Source organism: Anser anser (assembly GCF_964211835.1).
Source record: "Anser anser genome assembly, chromosome: 21".
In the NCBI taxonomy this organism is placed as follows: domain Eukaryota; kingdom Metazoa; phylum Chordata; class Aves; order Anseriformes; family Anatidae; genus Anser; species Anser anser.
The window spans coordinates 6,089,202-6,107,700 of NC_139742.1; the positions used below are offsets into that span (position 1 = coordinate 6,089,202).

The following is an 18,499-nucleotide window of genomic DNA, read 5'->3' on the forward strand; positions in this document are numbered from 1 at the left end:
TGGGAAAGTGCAGTAAAACCCCAACGCGGTCACTGAATCCCAGGCTGATTTCTCAGAAATACAGATTGCTACCAACATTTGGGGTTTTTTTTGAATGAGAAAAGGGTACTCGCAGTCACAGGGCCTTAGGAAACCTCTGTCATTGCATGCTTCTGAAGCTGTAGCAGAGTGTTGCTGATCCTTAAGCCCTGCCCTGCAGCCACTGCTGCCAGTTTGGGGAGACACGAGGATCCAGGTGCGACGCCCTGCATCAGCACCACACGTGAGCTGCTTCCCAAAGCACTGCCTGCAGCTTTTCTGCGGGTTTTGGCACTGTAGGACAGGTACCGCTGTTAGGATTTGCCTTTCTCTTCTGGATGGCTGTTGGAGGTCTGTCTGTTCCCTGCACGATGCCCGCGGGTCCTGACGCCTCGCTGCACAATGCTGGGGGTCCTGCTGCCTCACTCAGGCTCCGCCACAAGGTCTGGATGCTGGATGACGCGGGGAAGGCAGCCGAACCCAGCAAAACTGGTGGCTTGTGGTTCACATAGCCCAAATCCCGCTGCTGCTTTCCAGCAGCGTGCTCTCCCTGCGGAGCGTGCTGTGTTATTTACATTTCTGTTCAGTGTGTTCTCCTCTGTCTCAAAGAACAAAAGCTCGTTGGTATGGATGGGTGAGAACGCATAGCTTTGCTATTAACATCGGGACTTTTCCTGCTTGGGCTCTTTGCATTGGAAATAACATCCAGTGATTAATCTAGTCTTGGCTTTGTTTTTTTTTTTTATAACCAAGGGATTGGCTTTTGGAGGACTTCCTGCTTTTTTGGAGGGATTTTGCAAGGTTGATTAAGCTGTAGTAATAGTAGCTGCAGTCACCAGAGTTTCTGCAGCGATCGGATGGAGATAAGCAAGTACACGCTGGTGGTAGCTGCTGAAGGCGCCAGATGCCAAAACTGCAAACTGTTTTTAAACAGTTCAGAGGGGCAAAAGCGTTCTGTGGGCTCCGCAGTGAGCTTGGACCTGAACGTCCTCTTTGTTTAGCTGAACAAAAACCAGATAAACAAAACACTGAAGGCAATTAGCATTGTTTGCTTGCCTTTGTCCCCTCTTCTCCCAAATCATTGTAAAATTAGGAATAATGCCAGTGAATTCTGTAGCTATTCAGTGGACTGAAGCTGGTGCATAGGAGATGAGAAACAAATCAGTGTAATGCTTCTGTTTTCAATAATCAGCCCATTCAGATTAGGTTTTATTCCATTTTCTTTCTCTACTCAGGATTTAAGGATGTTTCTTCGATCACCCTTGTAAATGGGAGGACCAAGCATTGCTGTGGCCACGTATCCGGGGACTGGTGCTGTGCTTCTCCTGGGAAGGCTCCTGCTTTGCCCAGTGCTGGCAGTCTCCTTCCTTCAGACATCTCACTGCAGCCTCTTGCGGTCTCAGGTTGTGGATGTACCCCTCACAAATCACAGCGTGTCAGCGGGGACGTGCTGGGCCTGCAGTTAAGTGGCCAATTTCCTGGAGGCAAACGCCTTCAAGTTCACTGCAGAAAAGGGTTAGTTCCAACCTCTTCCCTCCTACAAAAGCTTTTTGTCTCCTGCTGTGTTGGCTGGGGAGCAGCTCCCATCGCAGCTCCTCACTGAGCACCGCAGGAGCGGGACGGTGCTGAAGCTGTGCGGCACACGAGGCACTGTCCCTCAAAGGGGGAAAATTCATGTGTGGGGTCTTTCTAGGACCTGGGAGCACCAGGCTGATGTGAAGCCTACCTGACCTTGATTTCCTCGTAGCCACAGCCCTAGCCTGCAGTGGAGCCCGTCCTTTGTCTGCCTGTACGTGGTGTTCAGCAGCCACGCCGGAGTGGTGCGGGTGTGAAACGTGTTCCCTCTGTCAAATGTTTACTCCTCCAGGTCCTAAAGGTTGGGCTGTGGTTTTGTGCACGAATATCCTCGCTCCAGTCTAAATGAGGGTTTTGCGGTCCAGCCTGTTATTGTTTGGAAAGGGCACTGGGAACTGCTGCACAAACACGGCTACGTGACCGCAGCGGATGGCGATGGGCTTCTGGGGCCCTAGGGTAAACACAGCCAAGGTGGTGCAGCTTCCCCCAGCCCCTCAAAAACATCTTCTGGTTTGCGGGGGGACAAAGATGGGGACTTAGTATGCTGATGAAATGAAAATGAATGAGAATGTTTGATGGATGTGTCATTTCTGGTAGCCCTGTCCTTTGCCTCCCCAGGTCGGTATCACTTTGTGACAATGCCCAAGCTGTTGTGCTGCCTGCACCTCATCTCTCTCGTTAATTGTGCTCCTCTCTGCCTTTCTGAGGCTGTCACAAGGCCATGTTCATGGTTTGTGGGGCCCTGCGAGAGCAGTGCACAGGACAGGCCACCAACCACCAGCAGCTGTAGGACATAACAGCCCCATTAGCAGCATGCTCGGCCGGTGCCACGTGGCGATGCTCGCAGCACGGGATCCCTCCAGAGCTGCCGGTGCTCAGCAGCCTCCTCGGGCTCCCAGGGAACACCCAGCCGATGCTTCACCTTCTCTAACCCTTTTACATCGCCTTAGACATACGGGCTTTGATGTGACTGCAGCTGTTGGCGGCGTGGAGTCTGCCCAGAGGGCAGCGAGCTGCCCACAAGCGTGGTTCCTTCAGGATGTGCCAGCACAGCCGGCGAGCAAACAGGGCTGGGGCAGAGCAGTCCAGGCATCTGCTAACTCCCAGGGGTGTCACTCCTCTGCCTGCGAAGCTTTCCTGCTTTCCTCCCTCCCAAACCAGTCCCCGCTACCCGGGGAGATGTGGAGCTCGCGTGCACCTGGGGGCAGCGGGGCTGCGCTGAGCACTGATGGTGCACAACACGGGTGCTGATCACACGGCACAGACAGGAGCTCCTTCAAACCAGTACTGGGAGGAAGGCACATGGGCCGGTTAAGTTGTGCAGCCCTGCTCTGGGGGGGCAAAACCCAGCCCACACAGACCAGGTCATTGCTGCTGATAGGATGAGAGCAGCAGCTGCCCCGCTCCGTGCTCCTTTGGGCTGCGGCAGCCCACGAGCAAGGCTCATCTTCATGCCTGGTGCGTTAATTAGCTGTCCCAAGTTGAGGCTGATTGATGTCAGTTTGCTACCTTCACTTTGTGTGGTTATTTCTGGCCACGGGAAGATGAAGCTTTCAGTGGGTGTTTGGTATGTCAATAACTATAATTAAGTTCTTGTGGTTCTCTCGCAAACTCTGGAAACTATAATTTTCAGCATAGTCCCCTCCTAGCATTGCTAGGGGGAGAGGGTGGTCTTTGTTGGACTAAAAAAATATATATATATTAAAAAATCAGGGCTAGAAAATAAAATGCTGATCAGTGCCATTTCCAAATATTTTAATTTGACGTTATTTCTCCTTTAAAGGAGGAGGAAAATAGAAAGCTTGACATTTCTTGACATCTTCTAAATACTTTGGGGAAAGTTTTATACAGAAACTAGTTTGTTCCTGGTGTTTAATAGCAGCATGTTGGGGGAAAAAAAAAAAACAGCTCACGATGAAGCGGTGAAGAGTACAGAGAAGCTGTGTGTCTTCTCCACGAGGTCTCCTTGCTGACCATGTGCGTAGGACCCACGTGTGTTTCGCAGTGCTTACTGGGCGCAGTGGTGTTACGGGGAAGTTCCGTGGCCTCGGGGCATGGTGGATGGAGCAGGAGCCCTGGATTCTTCCCCTTAAGTCATACCCTTCAAAGTCATCCCCTTAAGTAGCTGGGGCTTTCCGTATATCCAGCTGGTGAAGGAGGGAAAACCATGTGGGTGGTGATGAGTTAGGGCTCACAATAATTGCGAAGCGCTTTTAGGATGCCATGATGAAAGGCGTGCTAGGCACATCAAAGCGCTTTTAGGACCGATGACCTGTTCATCGTGCGTTTGCTTGGGTGTGTTGTGCCTGTTGCTCTGAGCAAGGCAAAGGTGAGAGCCACACTGCCCATGTCCATCGGTCAGTGCCCAAGGACACGGGAGCCGCTTGGCAGCAGGGCTTTCCGCCTGGCGCACAGCCCCGTAGGAGATTTAACAAAGTGTTGTTGCCTGCTAGGGACATTGGAGATGCAAAACACTCACTAGTCCCTCTTATTCCATTCTGCTGATTAATGCAAGTCTTGCAGTGAATTTTGGTCTGGCTTGAAAGCTAAATGTGGGATTTGGTGGGAAAGGAGCCACGGTCGGAGCAGCTTGGAGAAAAGCATCTCAAGATACACTGAGATTAAAATTTGTCCTTTTAAATCTAAACAAGAAATAGTTTAATGTGAACTCATAATAAAGAAATCCCTGAGAGGAACAGCGTAAGAGAAGAAAGGCAGGTGTTGAAGCTGCCCGTGAAGCAAGATGACACTGATAAAGCATACTTTTTGTTTGTGGATGAAGAAAATGTTGAAGCATGGCAGGCTTGCCAGTGGAAAAGTTTGCTGATGACATGCAAATGAGATGTTCCATATGAAGAGGGATTTGAGTGTTTTCTGAGAAACTGGAGAGTAAACAGTGATCTCCCTTCGTTTTTGGAGTGTAAAACTTGACCCTGATGTAACCCTTGTCAGTCACAAGGCTTCTTCAGTCCCAGAGACTTTGGGGAATTGGCCGATGGGGAACAGGCTTAAAAATGCCTCGACTGGGTCTGCACAACGGCCCCTCTATCGTGATGCTACTGCGTAGAGCAAAGGAGAACCTACTCCCTTGGCTATGTTTCTAAAATATATAAGGGCCAAATTCACTGTGCTGCTACGCAAACATAAATTTCAGCTGAACTCACTGAAATTCTTTGAAGTTCTGTTGCTGTAATTGAGCAGTGGAAATGCTGGATTTTGTTTGAAGCTGCTCGTGCGAATCTCTGCCCATTTGCCATTAGAAAGTGGCAGAAGTTGCCCCATTTGGACCAAGACAGTGCAGTGAATTGGAACTTGCTGTGTTTATCTCTGCTGTGCTTTGCACTGTAAAGTCAAAGTTACTTTACTGACATTCACTCCCCTGTGATGTATTTTCTTCTCAAGGCGTGGAGAGGATGTTAATGAGTGTTTGCAGTATTTGTGTATTTATTTCTGTTTGCAAATATACACAGATGTGCTCCTGGTTCTACATGGTGAATGGAGGATGTCCAGTTGCAGTCATGGCACTCTGTCAACTTATATTTGGTGAAGAACGAGTTTGGTGATTTAAATCCTCCTAAGCCACATTAGGAAGGTGGATATGCTGCCTGCTCTAGAACAGCTACTCCAGGAAGGTCCTCCAGCAGCTCGTGAAATGCATCCCAGTGAGACTTTGTCCTGTAAAAGCCTCAGGTATCCTGTGCAAAAGGAATCAGAATTCCTCTTTGGAAACAATAATACAATACAATACAATATAATAGATACATTAATAGGAAAACATAACTAAAAGGTTTCTTGTTGCGTCTTACTCATGGTACAGAGATGCCAGTCATGCTGCACACACAGTGCTCTGCTTGGCTGCCGTGGGGCAGCTCACACCGAAAATTTGAGCACTGTAGGGCCGTGTGGGATTTGGTCCAGGTGCATGGTTCAGGGGATTTGCCTTTGGCGGAGAGAAACTACCTTCAATAGCCACGCTGATGGGTGATTATATAGTACCTGCTGCTCTGATTATCCCTTTAATAAGAGGATTTATGAATCATATGGAACAGACAAGTCCTACAGCCTTAATGTGGGTGGAGGGAGAAGGCCAGCAAAGCAGTTTGTCATAGAGGCAAAAAGCCTGTCTCATGCTGTTAGGGCTTTCCTCGTCCAAGGAGCTGCTCAGGAAAGGCTGGAGTTAGCCGTGGGGCTACGCCGGTGAGAAGTCCTGGTGAAAGCAGGGCATGTTGTGATGGCCAGAGAAGTCAGTGTGAGGCTTTCTGTTGGCCCTGACAGGCTTTGGACAGGATCTCCATGCTGGGAGAGCTCAAGCAATGCTGATTGAGTTGTTTATACTGTATCTAACCCGCTGGAACACGAACCATTTGTCATTCGGCAACTTCATCCTCCATCAGGGCTGAGCTGATGGGGACGGGCCAGCCCCTTACGTACCCGAGCCTGTGTCCATCAGAGACCTTGGGGAGCATGCAAGGGCTCCTGAGCTCTTGGTCTTTAATGGAAGATCCCACTGCGAAGCTGACCCGATGCACACCACGCAGTACGACTGCACTTAAATTACAAGGAAAATAAATAAATCCCCCAAGCTCTGAAAGCAAACAAGCAAACAAACAAAAATCCCCTTCCATGAAACCTGTTTCAATCACTTCATTTTATTTTCCTCTCCTCCAGGGAGGAGGGGATTTAATTCACCAGTGGGTGTATAAATATTGACTTGATTTTTTTTTCCTTTTGGAATTGGAGGAGCTGAGACACAACCGGGTCTCTTATTAGTTCTTACCCAAACATAAGTAAATACAGTCTTTCTGCAGTGGCTCCAGTTTGGAGAGCTTTACCAAATGCTATTGCTATTGAAGTGGAGAGAGAGAGCAAGAGTGTATAGATGTGAAGAAGTGTGTTTGCTGGAAGAAAAAGAGCCTATTAGCTTTGAAGCAGATTTGTATGCCCTCGGTTAACATACCGAGTATGTCAGAAGAGAACTTCTCAGTGAAAATGGGCTGTGTTTCTGCTTTATGTGTTAACAATTCAAGAGGAGTATGAAGAAATCGAGCATTGTTCTGCTCTAAGTGGCACAGATTGCGTTTCAGACAGTGCAGATAAAGTGCTAGGAATTGTCTGCTGTACTCCAGGAGATGTATTTGAATTGTGTGCTTAATCAGCAGGTTTTTTTTTACATGGGACTTTTCAGCCAGATAAAACTAAATGATCTCTAATGAACTGTGCATCTGGATGACGGCAGGTTGTGGTGAATGTAGAAGCTGGTTGGGAAATAGATTTACACTTTTTCTTGCAGGAGAGGCCGCTGCCAACTGCACAGTAAAGTAATAACAGTTTGCTGGCAGCGCTTCACGTTTGAAGGTCTTAAACCTCTTTATACATACAATGATCTATATCACAAGCTTCACTCGGGAGACGAGAATGTAACGGCACAAAAGCAGTGGCTTAAGTTGCTTCAGGTCACCCTGCAGGTCACCAGGATAGTGAAAACCAACCCCGAGCTCTGCTGAGATCTGGGTTAGCTGTCATCCCTCGGCCACGGCCCCCTCCAGGCAGGGGAGAGCCTGACCACGGCTTCAGGCCATGCAGCTGTTGAGAAAGGAGGCGACTCCTCTTCCTCACCAGCCGGCCGCATCGCTTCCCATCGGAAGCAGCGAAGCACTGCCTCGAGCAGCTGGTTGCAGAAATAGCTGCCTGCAGTCGCTGGAGGAAGCGGTGTCACGGCAGCACGTTTTAGCTTGGTTAAGTGAAGAGATTCCCTGCTCTGGTTCGGTTGTATCCAGGAGTTACTCTCAGACTACACAAATCAAGTTGTTTTGGAGCTGACACCTCAGACTTGAGTACAAGCTTTTGTTTAACATACATGCGTGTGTACGTGTGAGGAGCCGTCTCATCCTTGTCTCTGCTTGTAAAAATAAAGAGTGTTTCTGGTGCCATTAGTGAGCCCAATGCAGGGTGGAGTCCAGGAGATGCTCAGCTCCATCTAGTCTCGCTGCTCCTTTGTTTTGTCGTGCACTTATTTCCACTTCAGTTTCTCCTGCCACAAGGCAGGTATGATTTCCCTTTTACCAAGAAGCTGCTCCCACAGGCTTGCCCAGCAGCAGGACACAGGCGTTGTCCTTCCTACAGCGGCTGGAGCTGACAGTTTTCCACTTTCAACATCAAATCAGACACTAAAAATGCATCATGTTTTACTTGAAGGAAAAAAAAGGAGAACATTTGTTTTCATTTTGTTTTAAATAGTTTTGCCTTAAACATTGTGTCATAAGAAAAAGTTGCTTTGGCTTTTTCTAGGCTCTTCTTCCTTTCCCCTTCCCACTGAAACTGCTCAGAATCTGACTCAGGCTTTGTTTCAATCTGTCTGTCGTGCACAGAACCAGACGTTTGCGTTGCATCCTGCTGCCTGGCGGAGGCCAGGGTCCAGCTCTGCTTTCGGCCTTCCCGCTGCACTTGGCCAAGCTTTGCATCCCCACGTGCAGGCACCCGACTGCACAGAGCCAGAGGCACCTCTCAGACCAGACGCAGCACATCTCAGTGGTCAACACCTTCCAGTGTTGCCTGCAGCCACTAGTTTTTGTCTGCTGTGTTCAGAACAGGTCAGGCTGCTCGTGCCTAAATCAGTTCTGCACTGCATGTGCTTGCACAAGCAGTGATCCACACCCACGTCACTGCTCCTGGGATGTCCAGAAAGCTGACAGCACGCTAGAAGTGGGCAGTGCAGCCAAAAATTCAGAAGCAGTGTGCATGTCTGACTTGCAGAATTTTGACTTAAGTTTTAAACACCAGGTTGTGCTCCCTGCCACAGTAAAATGCTGTTGTAGCAGCAACCACAGTGGTAGTTGTCCTTAACCTGCAGGAAATGAATTAGATCAGCAGGCACTGGTAAGCACTGGGGTACCATCCATCCCTGCTGCAGGAGACGGCGCTCTCAGGGTGGTTCTGTTTCATGAAGAAAAGGTGTGCTGTTTCTTTAGAGAAAGATCCTGTTACCTGACCTGGCCCAGTTCAGCACGGGTCCACCTCCGCCAGCCCATCGGGGTCGTTTGGCATGGCGGTGGGAAAAGCATTTGTGCTTGCTGGTGCATTACTGCGTTTAACTAGCAAGCCTCCAGACTGTGGAAGAATTACTGCTCCATTGGCAGCAGCCCAGTGTTGATTTTGATGGTGGGCTGGGTTTGTGTTTTTTTTTTTTCTATGGAAAGAGGGGAAAACCAGCCTTGGTTATGTGCTGTGCAGCTCAGAGTGTTGAATTGGATCACCACGCAGTGCCAAAAACATTGGAATACTTTGTTTGGTGCTTAGATGTAGGGATGCTGCTCGGAACTGCCGAGCAGTGCTGGCTCTTTTGTATTTTCCCACAGCACCAGTGTCTGAATAATCCCTAAACAAAATTTAGGAATCTGCTTTGGACAAACAAGTGAATGGGATGTTACCAAAACCAGGCAGCCTTTGCCTGGTACCTCAAATGAAGGCAGTCAGGGACTAGGAGCTGTTCCCTGGAACATCTTCCCCTGGAAGTATGCAATGCACTACCCTGTTGTGGCTTACCTGTAAGTTTGACACCACGCGCTTGTAACATCAGTTGAACTATCGGCTTCGCAGCCATCTGTAACACTGCGGTTCCCTAAATGTCTAAATAGAAGCGTATGGCAGGATTGTAATCAGCAGTCATCATTTCCTTAGGAAGGGTGGGCTTGGACTTGTATCGCGGCATTGTGTTTCCTTTCATTCCGATGGAAAAAGGCTCAGTTTAATGATTACCAGCAATTCCTACCTCTCAGCCAGCTGGGCAGCCCGATGTGATATGGCATAGCCAGAAAGCACAGAAAGATCAGTCTTTGCTAGACATGGCATCCCTGCAGCACCGGTCAAGAGACAAAAGCCTTTAGTGTTCCCAAAAAGAATTTAAAACATTTTACATCAAACGGCTGCAGAAGTTCAAACATGTCACCACTAGCCTGTGGCACGGGGTGGGATGGGGTTTGTCAGGCTGCTGAGAGGGAGGAAATAGCACTGGGTACAAACTTGGTTGGTTATATGACTTCTGAGCTTTCTGTACATCTCCCATATAAGCGATATTCTCCCTGGTGCACTGGGAACAAGAAACATAACCCACAGCATCTTTTGCATTACAGAGTAGATGTCAGACAGCAGTCTAAAATCAGAACAGAACTGCTGCGCGTTCTCTCCTCAGCTGAAGCCTCATGCTCTTGCAGAGGTGGCTGAAGCCAGGCAGAGAAAACCAACAGGTGAATCAGCTGGACCCCAGCTGGGCCAGCTTCTGCCTGCATGGAGTCTTTGACTGTGCTGTGTGTGGAGAGACTTCTCGTCAGCCACCTGAAGCTCACCAGCAGGTTTCTGCTCATGCCCAGGTCCCTTAGGGCAGGAAAGACTTGAGCCCAGGGCTTGAACTAGTGCCAGTTTGCCCAAACAGAGCTCATAAGCATGAGAAATGGCAGTATGGTCACATTAAATACAGGATCTGGATGGAAAAGTCGTGTTGGGATTAGGAGGTCCTGCACTGGGCATCGCATCCCTTCAGGAGGGGTGCTGGGCTGGTCCCAAAGGTCCCAGAGGCAGTAGGAGGGGCTGCGGGTGCTCACTCTGGTGCCGATGGCCTAGTGCAGCCCTGCAGGCAGGGCTTGGTGTCCCCGGCTCTCTGGGGGCCTCTCGATGTCTGGGCTCCTGGCATGTGACATGGCTGCCAGGTCAACCCCGGCCCAGGACAGCCAGGCGCACCCCATGCTGCTGCGTGGGCTGGGGCTGAGTCCCAGTTCTGTGGGGGGTTAATCTTCTGTTCCTGCTGGGTTTACAGGAGTGGATCCAGCCCTCCTCCAGAGCTCTGCTGCAGGCAGTGTGCGTTCCTGGGCCACGCAGCATGGCTGCGTCCCGTCACCACAGCGCCGTCACTCCTTCGCGGCAGTGGCACTTGCCGCAGGGTGGGTTCCCTTGTCCCTACGGCTCCAGCAGCCCTTCACCAGGCACTGAGGTTAGATGGAGCAGATCCTCAGCCCAGAGGGCAGTGAAAGGCTCTTTATCCCATCTTGCCTTTGCCTGTTTGTTTGATCCCTCCCACAGGCTTTTCCTGTGCTTGGGGTTTCACACCGCCCGTGCCTTCTGCCCGGTCGTGCCACAGCCCTCAATCTGAATAGGGCATTTATCTAAATATATCCAGACACATCCCTGTAATTCCTTGTGAGTGCTGGGGGCAGCGAGGGATTCGGGACGCTCTCCTGACTTGTGTGAAGGTAATTCAGTGCTGTTGCCTTGCAGGCTGAGCCGAAACGGGAGGGCAGGCCCAGGTTTGTGCCTGGGATTCCTTCGGTCCTCTGAGCCGGCGCTGGGAGCTGCGCACCGCCGCGTGATGCTGCCTCGCCACGGCCCGTAGGTGCCTTCACGCCTGGTTTTCCGAGAGGAGCAAAGGGATGGGACGGTATTAATGAGGGCCTTGATGCTCAACCAAGCTACGGACCCAGAGGAGAGGTGGGTGCGGGTTCTTTTGGAAACTGGCTAAACGCGGATGAATATTTTAAACGCTGTATTTATTCAAGCAGTAATGACATGCTGCTTTTTTTTGAGAGAGAGGTGTGTTTTGTCAAAAGCAAGTGTTCTGTTCCCAGTGTCGTGTGGTGTGTGGTGGTATTTCCTCCTCCCCTGTACTTTTCTTATTTTGGCTAATTAAACTAGGACGTTCAATTCCTTTTTTTTTCTTTTTTTCTTGCCTTTTTAATATTTTTTTTTACATTTCACTGCTGTGCTGATTTACTTCAGTTTATTTAGTATTTTAAAATGGCTTCTATTTAAATGTGGAAGGAAAGAAAAATAAATCTGCTAAATATATTTCTATTCAGATCATATGTTGTGGCTTTTCTCTTTTTGAAGAATGAGGTCTAATTTTTGAACCTGAATTCACTTGGCACTACTCTTGGCTTCAGCAATGTTGGGTTTCCTTTTGTTTTAAACTAATTCCCTTTTTCCTACTGCTGGGCTACATTTAAGTCTGCATGCTAGCAAAGCTTTTATGCATGTGTTTGGTTTGAAACCGTTCATATGAGCAAAGTTAAGTACGTACATAAATATTTGCAGGTTGGGGCTCCAAGTGTGTTTCGTTGTGGTCTCTGCAGCACTACGGTCCTGAAGCTCTGCCAGTCCTTTTGCTTACCAGTTACCTGTCCCTGCTGCATCTGTGTGCATCTTCCCAAAACGCTGCAGCACAACTTTTTGCTTTCATCTCTGTCCCTTGCTCTGGGAAGCTGGACCCTTGTTGGTCTCTGGGACAGCATGGTTTTCTTTGAGGGGAAGGACAGTTTCTGAATACTTGCTGGTTTTGGAAAAGTTAGAAATTAGAAAAGAACAGTAGGCTACAAAGCATAGTCAACAGCACAGGAATTTCCATACGTTTCTTTGCAAAGTTATATGCATATATATATATATATATATAAAATAGCTAAAGCTTTAATCTTAAAACACTCTAGGCTTGGCTAGAATATGTTTCTCAGCGAGGAATGCATGACTGAGAAACATGGAAAAACAGCTGGGGTAAAAATAGCTGAGAAAATAGAGTTTTAAGTGGTTTCTGACACGCTGTGTGACTACCTTTTGTCCCTCAAGTCCCAGCCCTCAGAGCTGGTCTGGATGGGTTGTCTGAGCTCCTGGGACTTCAGGGCGCTGCGACAGGTCTGCCCGTGCACAGGAGCTTCCAGCAAGTGTCTGGGCGCGTAACGTGGCTGCACGCTTCTGGAAAAGTGTCCCTGAGGAAAGTGGACCGCGAGGCTGTTACTTATTTATCCCAGTCATAACACTGCTTATTTCAAATTCCTTTGTGCTTTATTGTTATTGCTTAAAGCTTCCTCGATTATAGCAAGCGAGAAAGAAAAATGCAGATGTTTCAGAGCAAAGGTATGAATAAAATCTCCTGCCTATAGAAACTGGGAGATGCAAAACCACAGTCCCTGCAAGCAACCACGACTCAGCCAAATGTCTGTATTAAAGAAAAGCGCTCAGCACGCCTGGTAACAGGAGACGTCACAGGAGGTCTGAGCTCTGGTGGAAACCTTAACTTTTGGCCACGCTGAGGTCACCTTTTCGAGTAAAACCTGCAGTGCTGAGTCAGGCCAGCGGCTCCTTGAATTTTCTGCTCCCAGCAAAACCTTCAAGTTCAGGGACTCGGTGGGTTGGTGTTCATCCTACTTGCAGCTGTAGGTTGTTTTTTTTTTGGGGGGGGAGTACTAAGGTTAAGGCCCACAGCCAGGTGCTGTGGTTCTGCCTGGTCCTTTCCCCCATCCTGGGGGCGTGCAGCCCCCTACCCATGCAAAGCAAACCCCCGGGCTGGCTCAGCACCTGCAGGATCCAACCTTTGCAGCGTAACCCTGGCAGCCCAGGGACCCCAGCCTGCCCTCCTTGCCCCCAGCTCTGCCCGGCAGCCTCCAGCCTCCCCCCCCCCCCCACATCCCTTGCTGCAGGGGTGCCCCAGTGCCCCCCTGCCCGCAGGGCAGCGCTGAACCTGCCCCTCGGAGGCTGGATCTCCTCTCATTAGCTGCTGTTTGCTGAAATCGGATACCTGGGGCACCCCAGCCAGCCAGCGGAGTCCCCTGGCTGCAGCTATTTAAAAGGACAAGGGCAGCCTTATAATTTCCACCTCTCTCCCATCCGTGTCCCTCCTGCTCGCAGCCCACCTTCCCTCCTGGACCCGCGGGGCCCCTGCCTGCGTGCGCCCCGGGGAAGGATTACCTGCTGAATTTGGGGGGAATTCGGGTTACCCGCTGAATTTGGGGGGACCCGGCCTTGCCAGGGAGCCTTGGCTCGGCCAGGGGCCCTGAGCCTGGCAGGCACCCCCTTGGCTCCAGACACCTTGGGACTGAAGGGGAAGGAGGCAGGAAAGGGCTTGGGTGCTTTGGATTTTTTTTTGTGTGCGTGTGTTTGCTCCTTTTGCTTTTTTTTTTTTTTTTTTTTTTTAAGTAGTAGTAGTATTTTTTAAGAAGTAGACGTTGTTGTAAGCTGCTGGGACAAATGAATGCCAATGAAGGTGGGGCTGCAAGGAGACGTTGCACAGCCTCCCGCCTCGCCAAGTAAGTGCCCAAGGCAGCGACGCTGCGCGAGGGGCAGGGCTGGGGGGCACGCGGGGGCTCGGCCGCACCAGGGGACCCCCAGAGCTGAGGGCTTTGCCGTGTCCTGGCGTGGGCAACATGGACAAGAGGGACCAGCCTGACACCTTGGCTGCGCACGGTGGATGGGGCCTGGGGGGATCCTGGCTCGGTGGGGTTTTGCTGGAAGAGGAGAGGGCAAAGGGAGGCGAGTCCAGCACAAAGTCCCCTCTCGCGGCACAGCTGGCTGGGTGGGCTTGGGATCTGCTTTCCTCTGCTGGACTTCACGTAAGGAAACTCCTTCCCCCCTCCCAGCCCCTCAGGCTCCAGCCTCCATCACCTGGCAGTGGGAGGAGAGGGGGTCTGGGGATGCCCCCACCCGGGACCCTTCGCTCCCTCCCCGTGGGAGCAGGACAGGGCGAGGAGGGGAGCGGGGGGCTCCTGCGTGTCCGAGCCCCCTCCGTGGGCTCTTGACCTCCTCCAAGCGCTGTGCCCACGGGGAGAAGCCACGCCAGGTACCTCATACTGCGGGTCCATTGCCGTCCCTGTGCACTGGGCTGGAGCTGCTTTGGGCAGAGGGTTCGTGGCCGGGCAGGTGAGCACGGCCAAGCAGCCATCTCCATCAGCAGCCTCCTCCAGAGCTGGGCCTTCCTCCACGGAGTCACCCGCTCTTGCTCTGCACAGCCTGGAAGGGGTCTTGGGTTACTCCCCTGCAGCTCTTCTAGCCGAAGTTTCGATTTTTTATTTATTTACTTTGTATTATTTTTTGCAAGTGCTTCAGTACTACAGAGGAGGGCAGCAGAGAGAGGCAGCAGGGACATCCTTAAATAATTTTCATTTCTGAAAATCTGCCTTTTCCTCTTCTCTCTAAGTCCAGAGGAGAGATCTTTGAGGGGGTGGGAGGCACATCTGCACTGCAAATAAAAATAATAATTACAACCACCAACCAAACCAAAAAAAAAAGTAACAGCTAAGAAAAAAAACACTTTCAATCAAGGATTTTGGAAACCAGGGATCACAGCAATTGTACTATTAATAAGGAGGAAAAAAAAAAAAAGAGAGGCAAGAAATCCAGCAACCATGGGCCAGCCTGGCTTCCTAGCGTGTACTTTCTGTTCTCTCTCCTTTCTCCCAAGGTAATTGCAGTCTGCCGAGAGGGAGTTAAATGGGATTAAAAGATCTGTGTAAGCAAAAGGACCCAGAAGAGAAGGAGGAAGGAGTGAGCCGTCCGGGCCAGGGGGTGTCTTTGACACAGCTGAGCCCCTTAGAGAGGCAGAGAGCTGAGCTCCTGGGAAGGATGTACCCACAAACCGGCCTGTTCCCCTTTTTCTGATGGATTGCCGCAAAAATTGCCCGAAAGAGACAATGCACTAAACGTGATGGAGCCGGAATCAGAGCCGGTCTCCAGACTCAGAGCTACAGCAGCAGGCAGGGGGTGAGTACAAAGTCCTACTTCTCCCGGCGCTGGGGAAGGGCATCCCGGGGGGAAATGGGGTTTTGGGGGGCCGGGGGAGCCCGCGGGGTGCGGGCGGGGAGAACGTGCCCGGGAGGGAGCCCCGCTCCGCTCCGCTGTGCTCGGGGCGGCTGGGGATGGGGTGGGGGAAGACATTCCTGCTGCCAGGGGACGATGTGAAAACTCCTGGGCTGCAGAGGAGAATGGGCTGGGAAGCGGGGAGGCCACGCTGGAGCGGGAGGGTGGGAATGGGGCTGGGGTGTGGGGTTGGTGCTGAGAGAGCGCCTTGGTGAGGTGCGGAGCTGGGGGTCAGGGTGCTGGGGACGGCTGGAGGAACCCCCGCTTCCCAGCCCCGGGGAAAGGAGCTCCCAGTCCGGGAACTGGTCCCGGGGGTGGGCCACCCCGGTGCGGGTGTTGCACCCGCATCGAGATGCAGCAGCGGGCGATTCTGCCTCCCCGGGGTCCCCCCGGCACCTCCACCCTGGGCAGGAGCCGGGAGGTTCCCAGCCCCGCTGGGGAGCAGGCTGGGAACGCTGCTCCTTGGCCCTGCACCGCGGGACGGGGGCACGAGTACCTGGAGATCGCCACCGCAGTCCTCCGAAAAGTGGGAGAGCCATGGGGAGGGCTGGGAGGCACGTCCAGGGAGGCAGGCGGGTGCGTGGTGGCATGTTCGTGTGCTTCGTGTACGCGCGCACAAAGATATCTTTCTATCTCTGTACGTATAGAGACATGAAAAAATTGCGGTCCACACCCTGCCTGTCCTCTTTCTCACGCAGCTGGGGCCAGCTTTGAGGATTTTCATTGTTAAATTTGTTGTTGTTGTTATTTTCCTGGGGACTAGCAAAGGGTTAAGCCCTCTGGTTGCGTTGTCGGATGTAATGATGATTTACCGACACTCCCTTGGAAGGACTGGGATTCTTCTGCCTGGCAGTTTGAAAAAGTTGTGTACAGGATCCCTGCGCTTCTGCCAGACCGGGACGGGCTGTGAGATGGGGGGAAAGGACGGAAATGGGGCAGGGGGATTTGGGGGAACCACCCCCCCTTCCCCGCGTGCCCCCCGAGGGTCACCCCGCTCCCCGCAGCCGCCCCGTTAGCGCGGTGCCGGAGCTGGACGGGGATGAATGTGCAGTTTCCTTTGTAGGCTCAGCACACGCCTGCCCTGCATGCGTGTGTCTGTGTGTGTAAAGTTATGTGGCGAGGTCCGAACCGCTCCCAGAGCCTGGAACCAGCTCTCCTCGGGAAGTTTGTGCGTGTTTGTACGCTCACGAGGACCGAATTTCAGGGCTTTGGGGCTTTTTCACCCGGACGTGGCTGTGGTGTGTCTGGAAATGCTGGTGACTGCACTGTCCCCCCGCTGCACCTATTAAACACTGGGTGCTCTCTGGAGCCCCGTGCCTGCCTGGGAGCGTGCGAGCGTGGCTGTGTCACAAATGGAGAAGTCGACAGGGGAGGACGGGGGAGCAGGGGGACGAGGACTGCTCTGGGGCACCCGGAGCAGCACTGCGAGGCGAGGGACAGGGCCGGGTGCCGGGGAGACACTTGGCACGAGGCGAGGTCCCTTCGCGCTACCTTGGGAGCACGGCGGTGAAGTTATCTGCAGTCATGCTGCAAGAGGGGACAGGGGGACCTTGCTGAGCCCCAGGGCACGTCGGACCCCGCTGAGGCCGGGTTGAGGAAAGGGGCGCCCGGCGGGGCTGCGTGCTCGCAGCAGGGCTGGATCTGCCCTCGTATCTCTGTACCCCAGGCTAACGCCGTGCGAGGTGCCACGGAAATCTGCGCTGTGGTCTCTTCTGGTGGCTCAATATGTGCGCCTTTTGTTCCCAGGATCTGCTCGGGGTTAAATACCTTGCCAGCGTGCTGCTGATCCGTTCCCTCCTCGGCAGAGGTCGCTTGCTGCCCTTCGCATTATCTCCCGATGGGCTTTTCGGTGCTGGGCTCCCACTTGCCCGGCGGAGCTGTGTGCGCAGCCCGCCGTCCCCACAGCTGGGTGTTCCTCTCGAAGCCTGGAGTCTCGGTGAGGGTCCCGGGAGCCAGGAGCTGCTTACCAGGCCACCCTGGTGCCGCAGAGCCTGCCTCGGCGTCCTGAGCATGGCGCTCCTGAAGGCAGCCCCTAATGGGAACCTCCTGGTGCCGTCCCTCGGGGCACTGGGTCCCCAAGTGTCCCAGCACCCCTGCGGCATCCTCTGGAGCGGGGCTGGTGGCTGGGAAGGTGCCGGGCTGCGGGACGCCCCTGGATGGGAACGGCAGGGCTGGCTCAGCAGCGGAGGGGCTTTACAGGCTTTGCAAACTTAAAATGTTCTTCCTGATCGTTTCTGTTGTTGCGTTTTCAGTGAGCACAGGCTCCCCAATACCACAGAAGGTTTTGCACTCTGCCATTCATTGAATGTGTCCAGCCCGTAGCACTCGTGCCCTTTAGCTGCATCTGCACCACCCCAGCTCCTTCCAGCCCCGGCGCTGCATGCTGGCCCAGGAGAGGCCGGTCTCCTGCTCCCGAGCCTCAGCTCGCCCTGCTTGCTGCTACAGCCCTGAGTGGTGGCTCTAATGCTGCCTCGGGGCTGCCTGGCCCACCCGCTGGGTGAGGAAGGCCCTGCATGGTGGTACAGCACCCGCCTGGTGCCCCTGGGGAGGATGGACCGAGTGGCAGGGCAGCCCTGGAAGGGATGGAGCCAGCCAGCTCCTTTTTCAAGGGGAGATGATGGCCCTGCAGGCAGGGCAGGTGATTTGGGACAAATTAGGGCAATACTGGGCAAACGGTACAGGTGGGCTGGTATCGTGGGGCGAAGAGGAGGCAGCAGCACAGACTCTTGGAGCTGTGTCCCAGGAGGGAAGGGCAGCGTCATGGCTGAGGTCCTGTGCCCAGGTCCCCCTCTGCTGCCACCTCGATGTGCCACTCTAACAGAGCCCCAGCTTCATCCCCTTTCTGCTTTGGGCTGCGGGGATAAAACTGCCATGCTTCAGAACATCACGTTACGTTGCGTTAAAGACTAGGGGAGACGCAGGTCTTGCAATAACGAGTTGTATGAAATTTCTAAATAGAGATTTTATTTCTTTCTCTCTCTTTCTCTGCCAGTTTGTTGGGGGCATAAGTAGCAATGATGGACACTTACTGAAGTGCAAATGGAAACAATGGGGAATTCTATACAGCTCTGCCAAACCCCATTGACAAAATGAAGGAATGCAAAGGCATTTGTTGGAAGGACAAAAAAGGAGTTAGATGACAGATCACGCTTAGCACTTCTGTTTGCCGAGGGCTCCAGTTACTAGCTGCGGACACAAAGGGCAGGGCCGCAGTGAGTGCTGTCACTTCGCACGGCAGCAAAGCCAATAACCCGGGCAGTGATGGTGAGCAAAAGGAGGCCAAGCAGCACGTTGTCAG

The 18,499-nt window shown here is 52.4% G+C and overlaps 1 protein-coding gene and 1 long non-coding RNA gene across 7 annotated transcripts in view; one reads left to right on the top strand and one right to left on the bottom strand.

Moving 5' to 3' along the window:
* The window catches only part of COL27A1 (collagen type XXVII alpha 1 chain), a 197,103-nt gene that overhangs the window by 32,860 nt on the left and 145,744 nt on the right, over window positions 1-18,499 (top strand). For 4 of the 5 annotated variants that reach the window (XM_083807795.1, XM_083807798.1, XM_083807794.1 and 1 more), the window contains 2 exons: window positions 10,861-11,070; window positions 14,807-15,105. In XM_083807795.1, the coding sequence (XP_083663921.1) occupies window positions 15,050-15,105 (56 nt within the window). In that variant the 5' untranslated portion in view covers window positions 10,861-11,070; window positions 14,807-15,049. Of the gene's footprint in view, window positions 1-10,860; window positions 11,071-12,375; window positions 13,656-14,806; window positions 15,106-18,499 lie in introns of those variants that run through there. The other variant, XM_083807796.1, reaches the window with a different exon arrangement.
* Window positions 11,077-15,838, bottom strand: LOC310885042. 2 transcript variants are annotated; one of them, XR_014574524.1, is made up of 4 exons: window positions 15,698-15,838; window positions 14,190-14,584; window positions 12,184-12,338; window positions 11,077-11,908 (listed from the first exon to the last, which is right to left on the bottom strand). It is a non-coding gene; the product is annotated as an uncharacterized lncRNA (long non-coding RNA). The 2 variants fall into 2 exon arrangements; XR_014574525.1 differs by having other exon boundaries at window positions 11,077-12,338.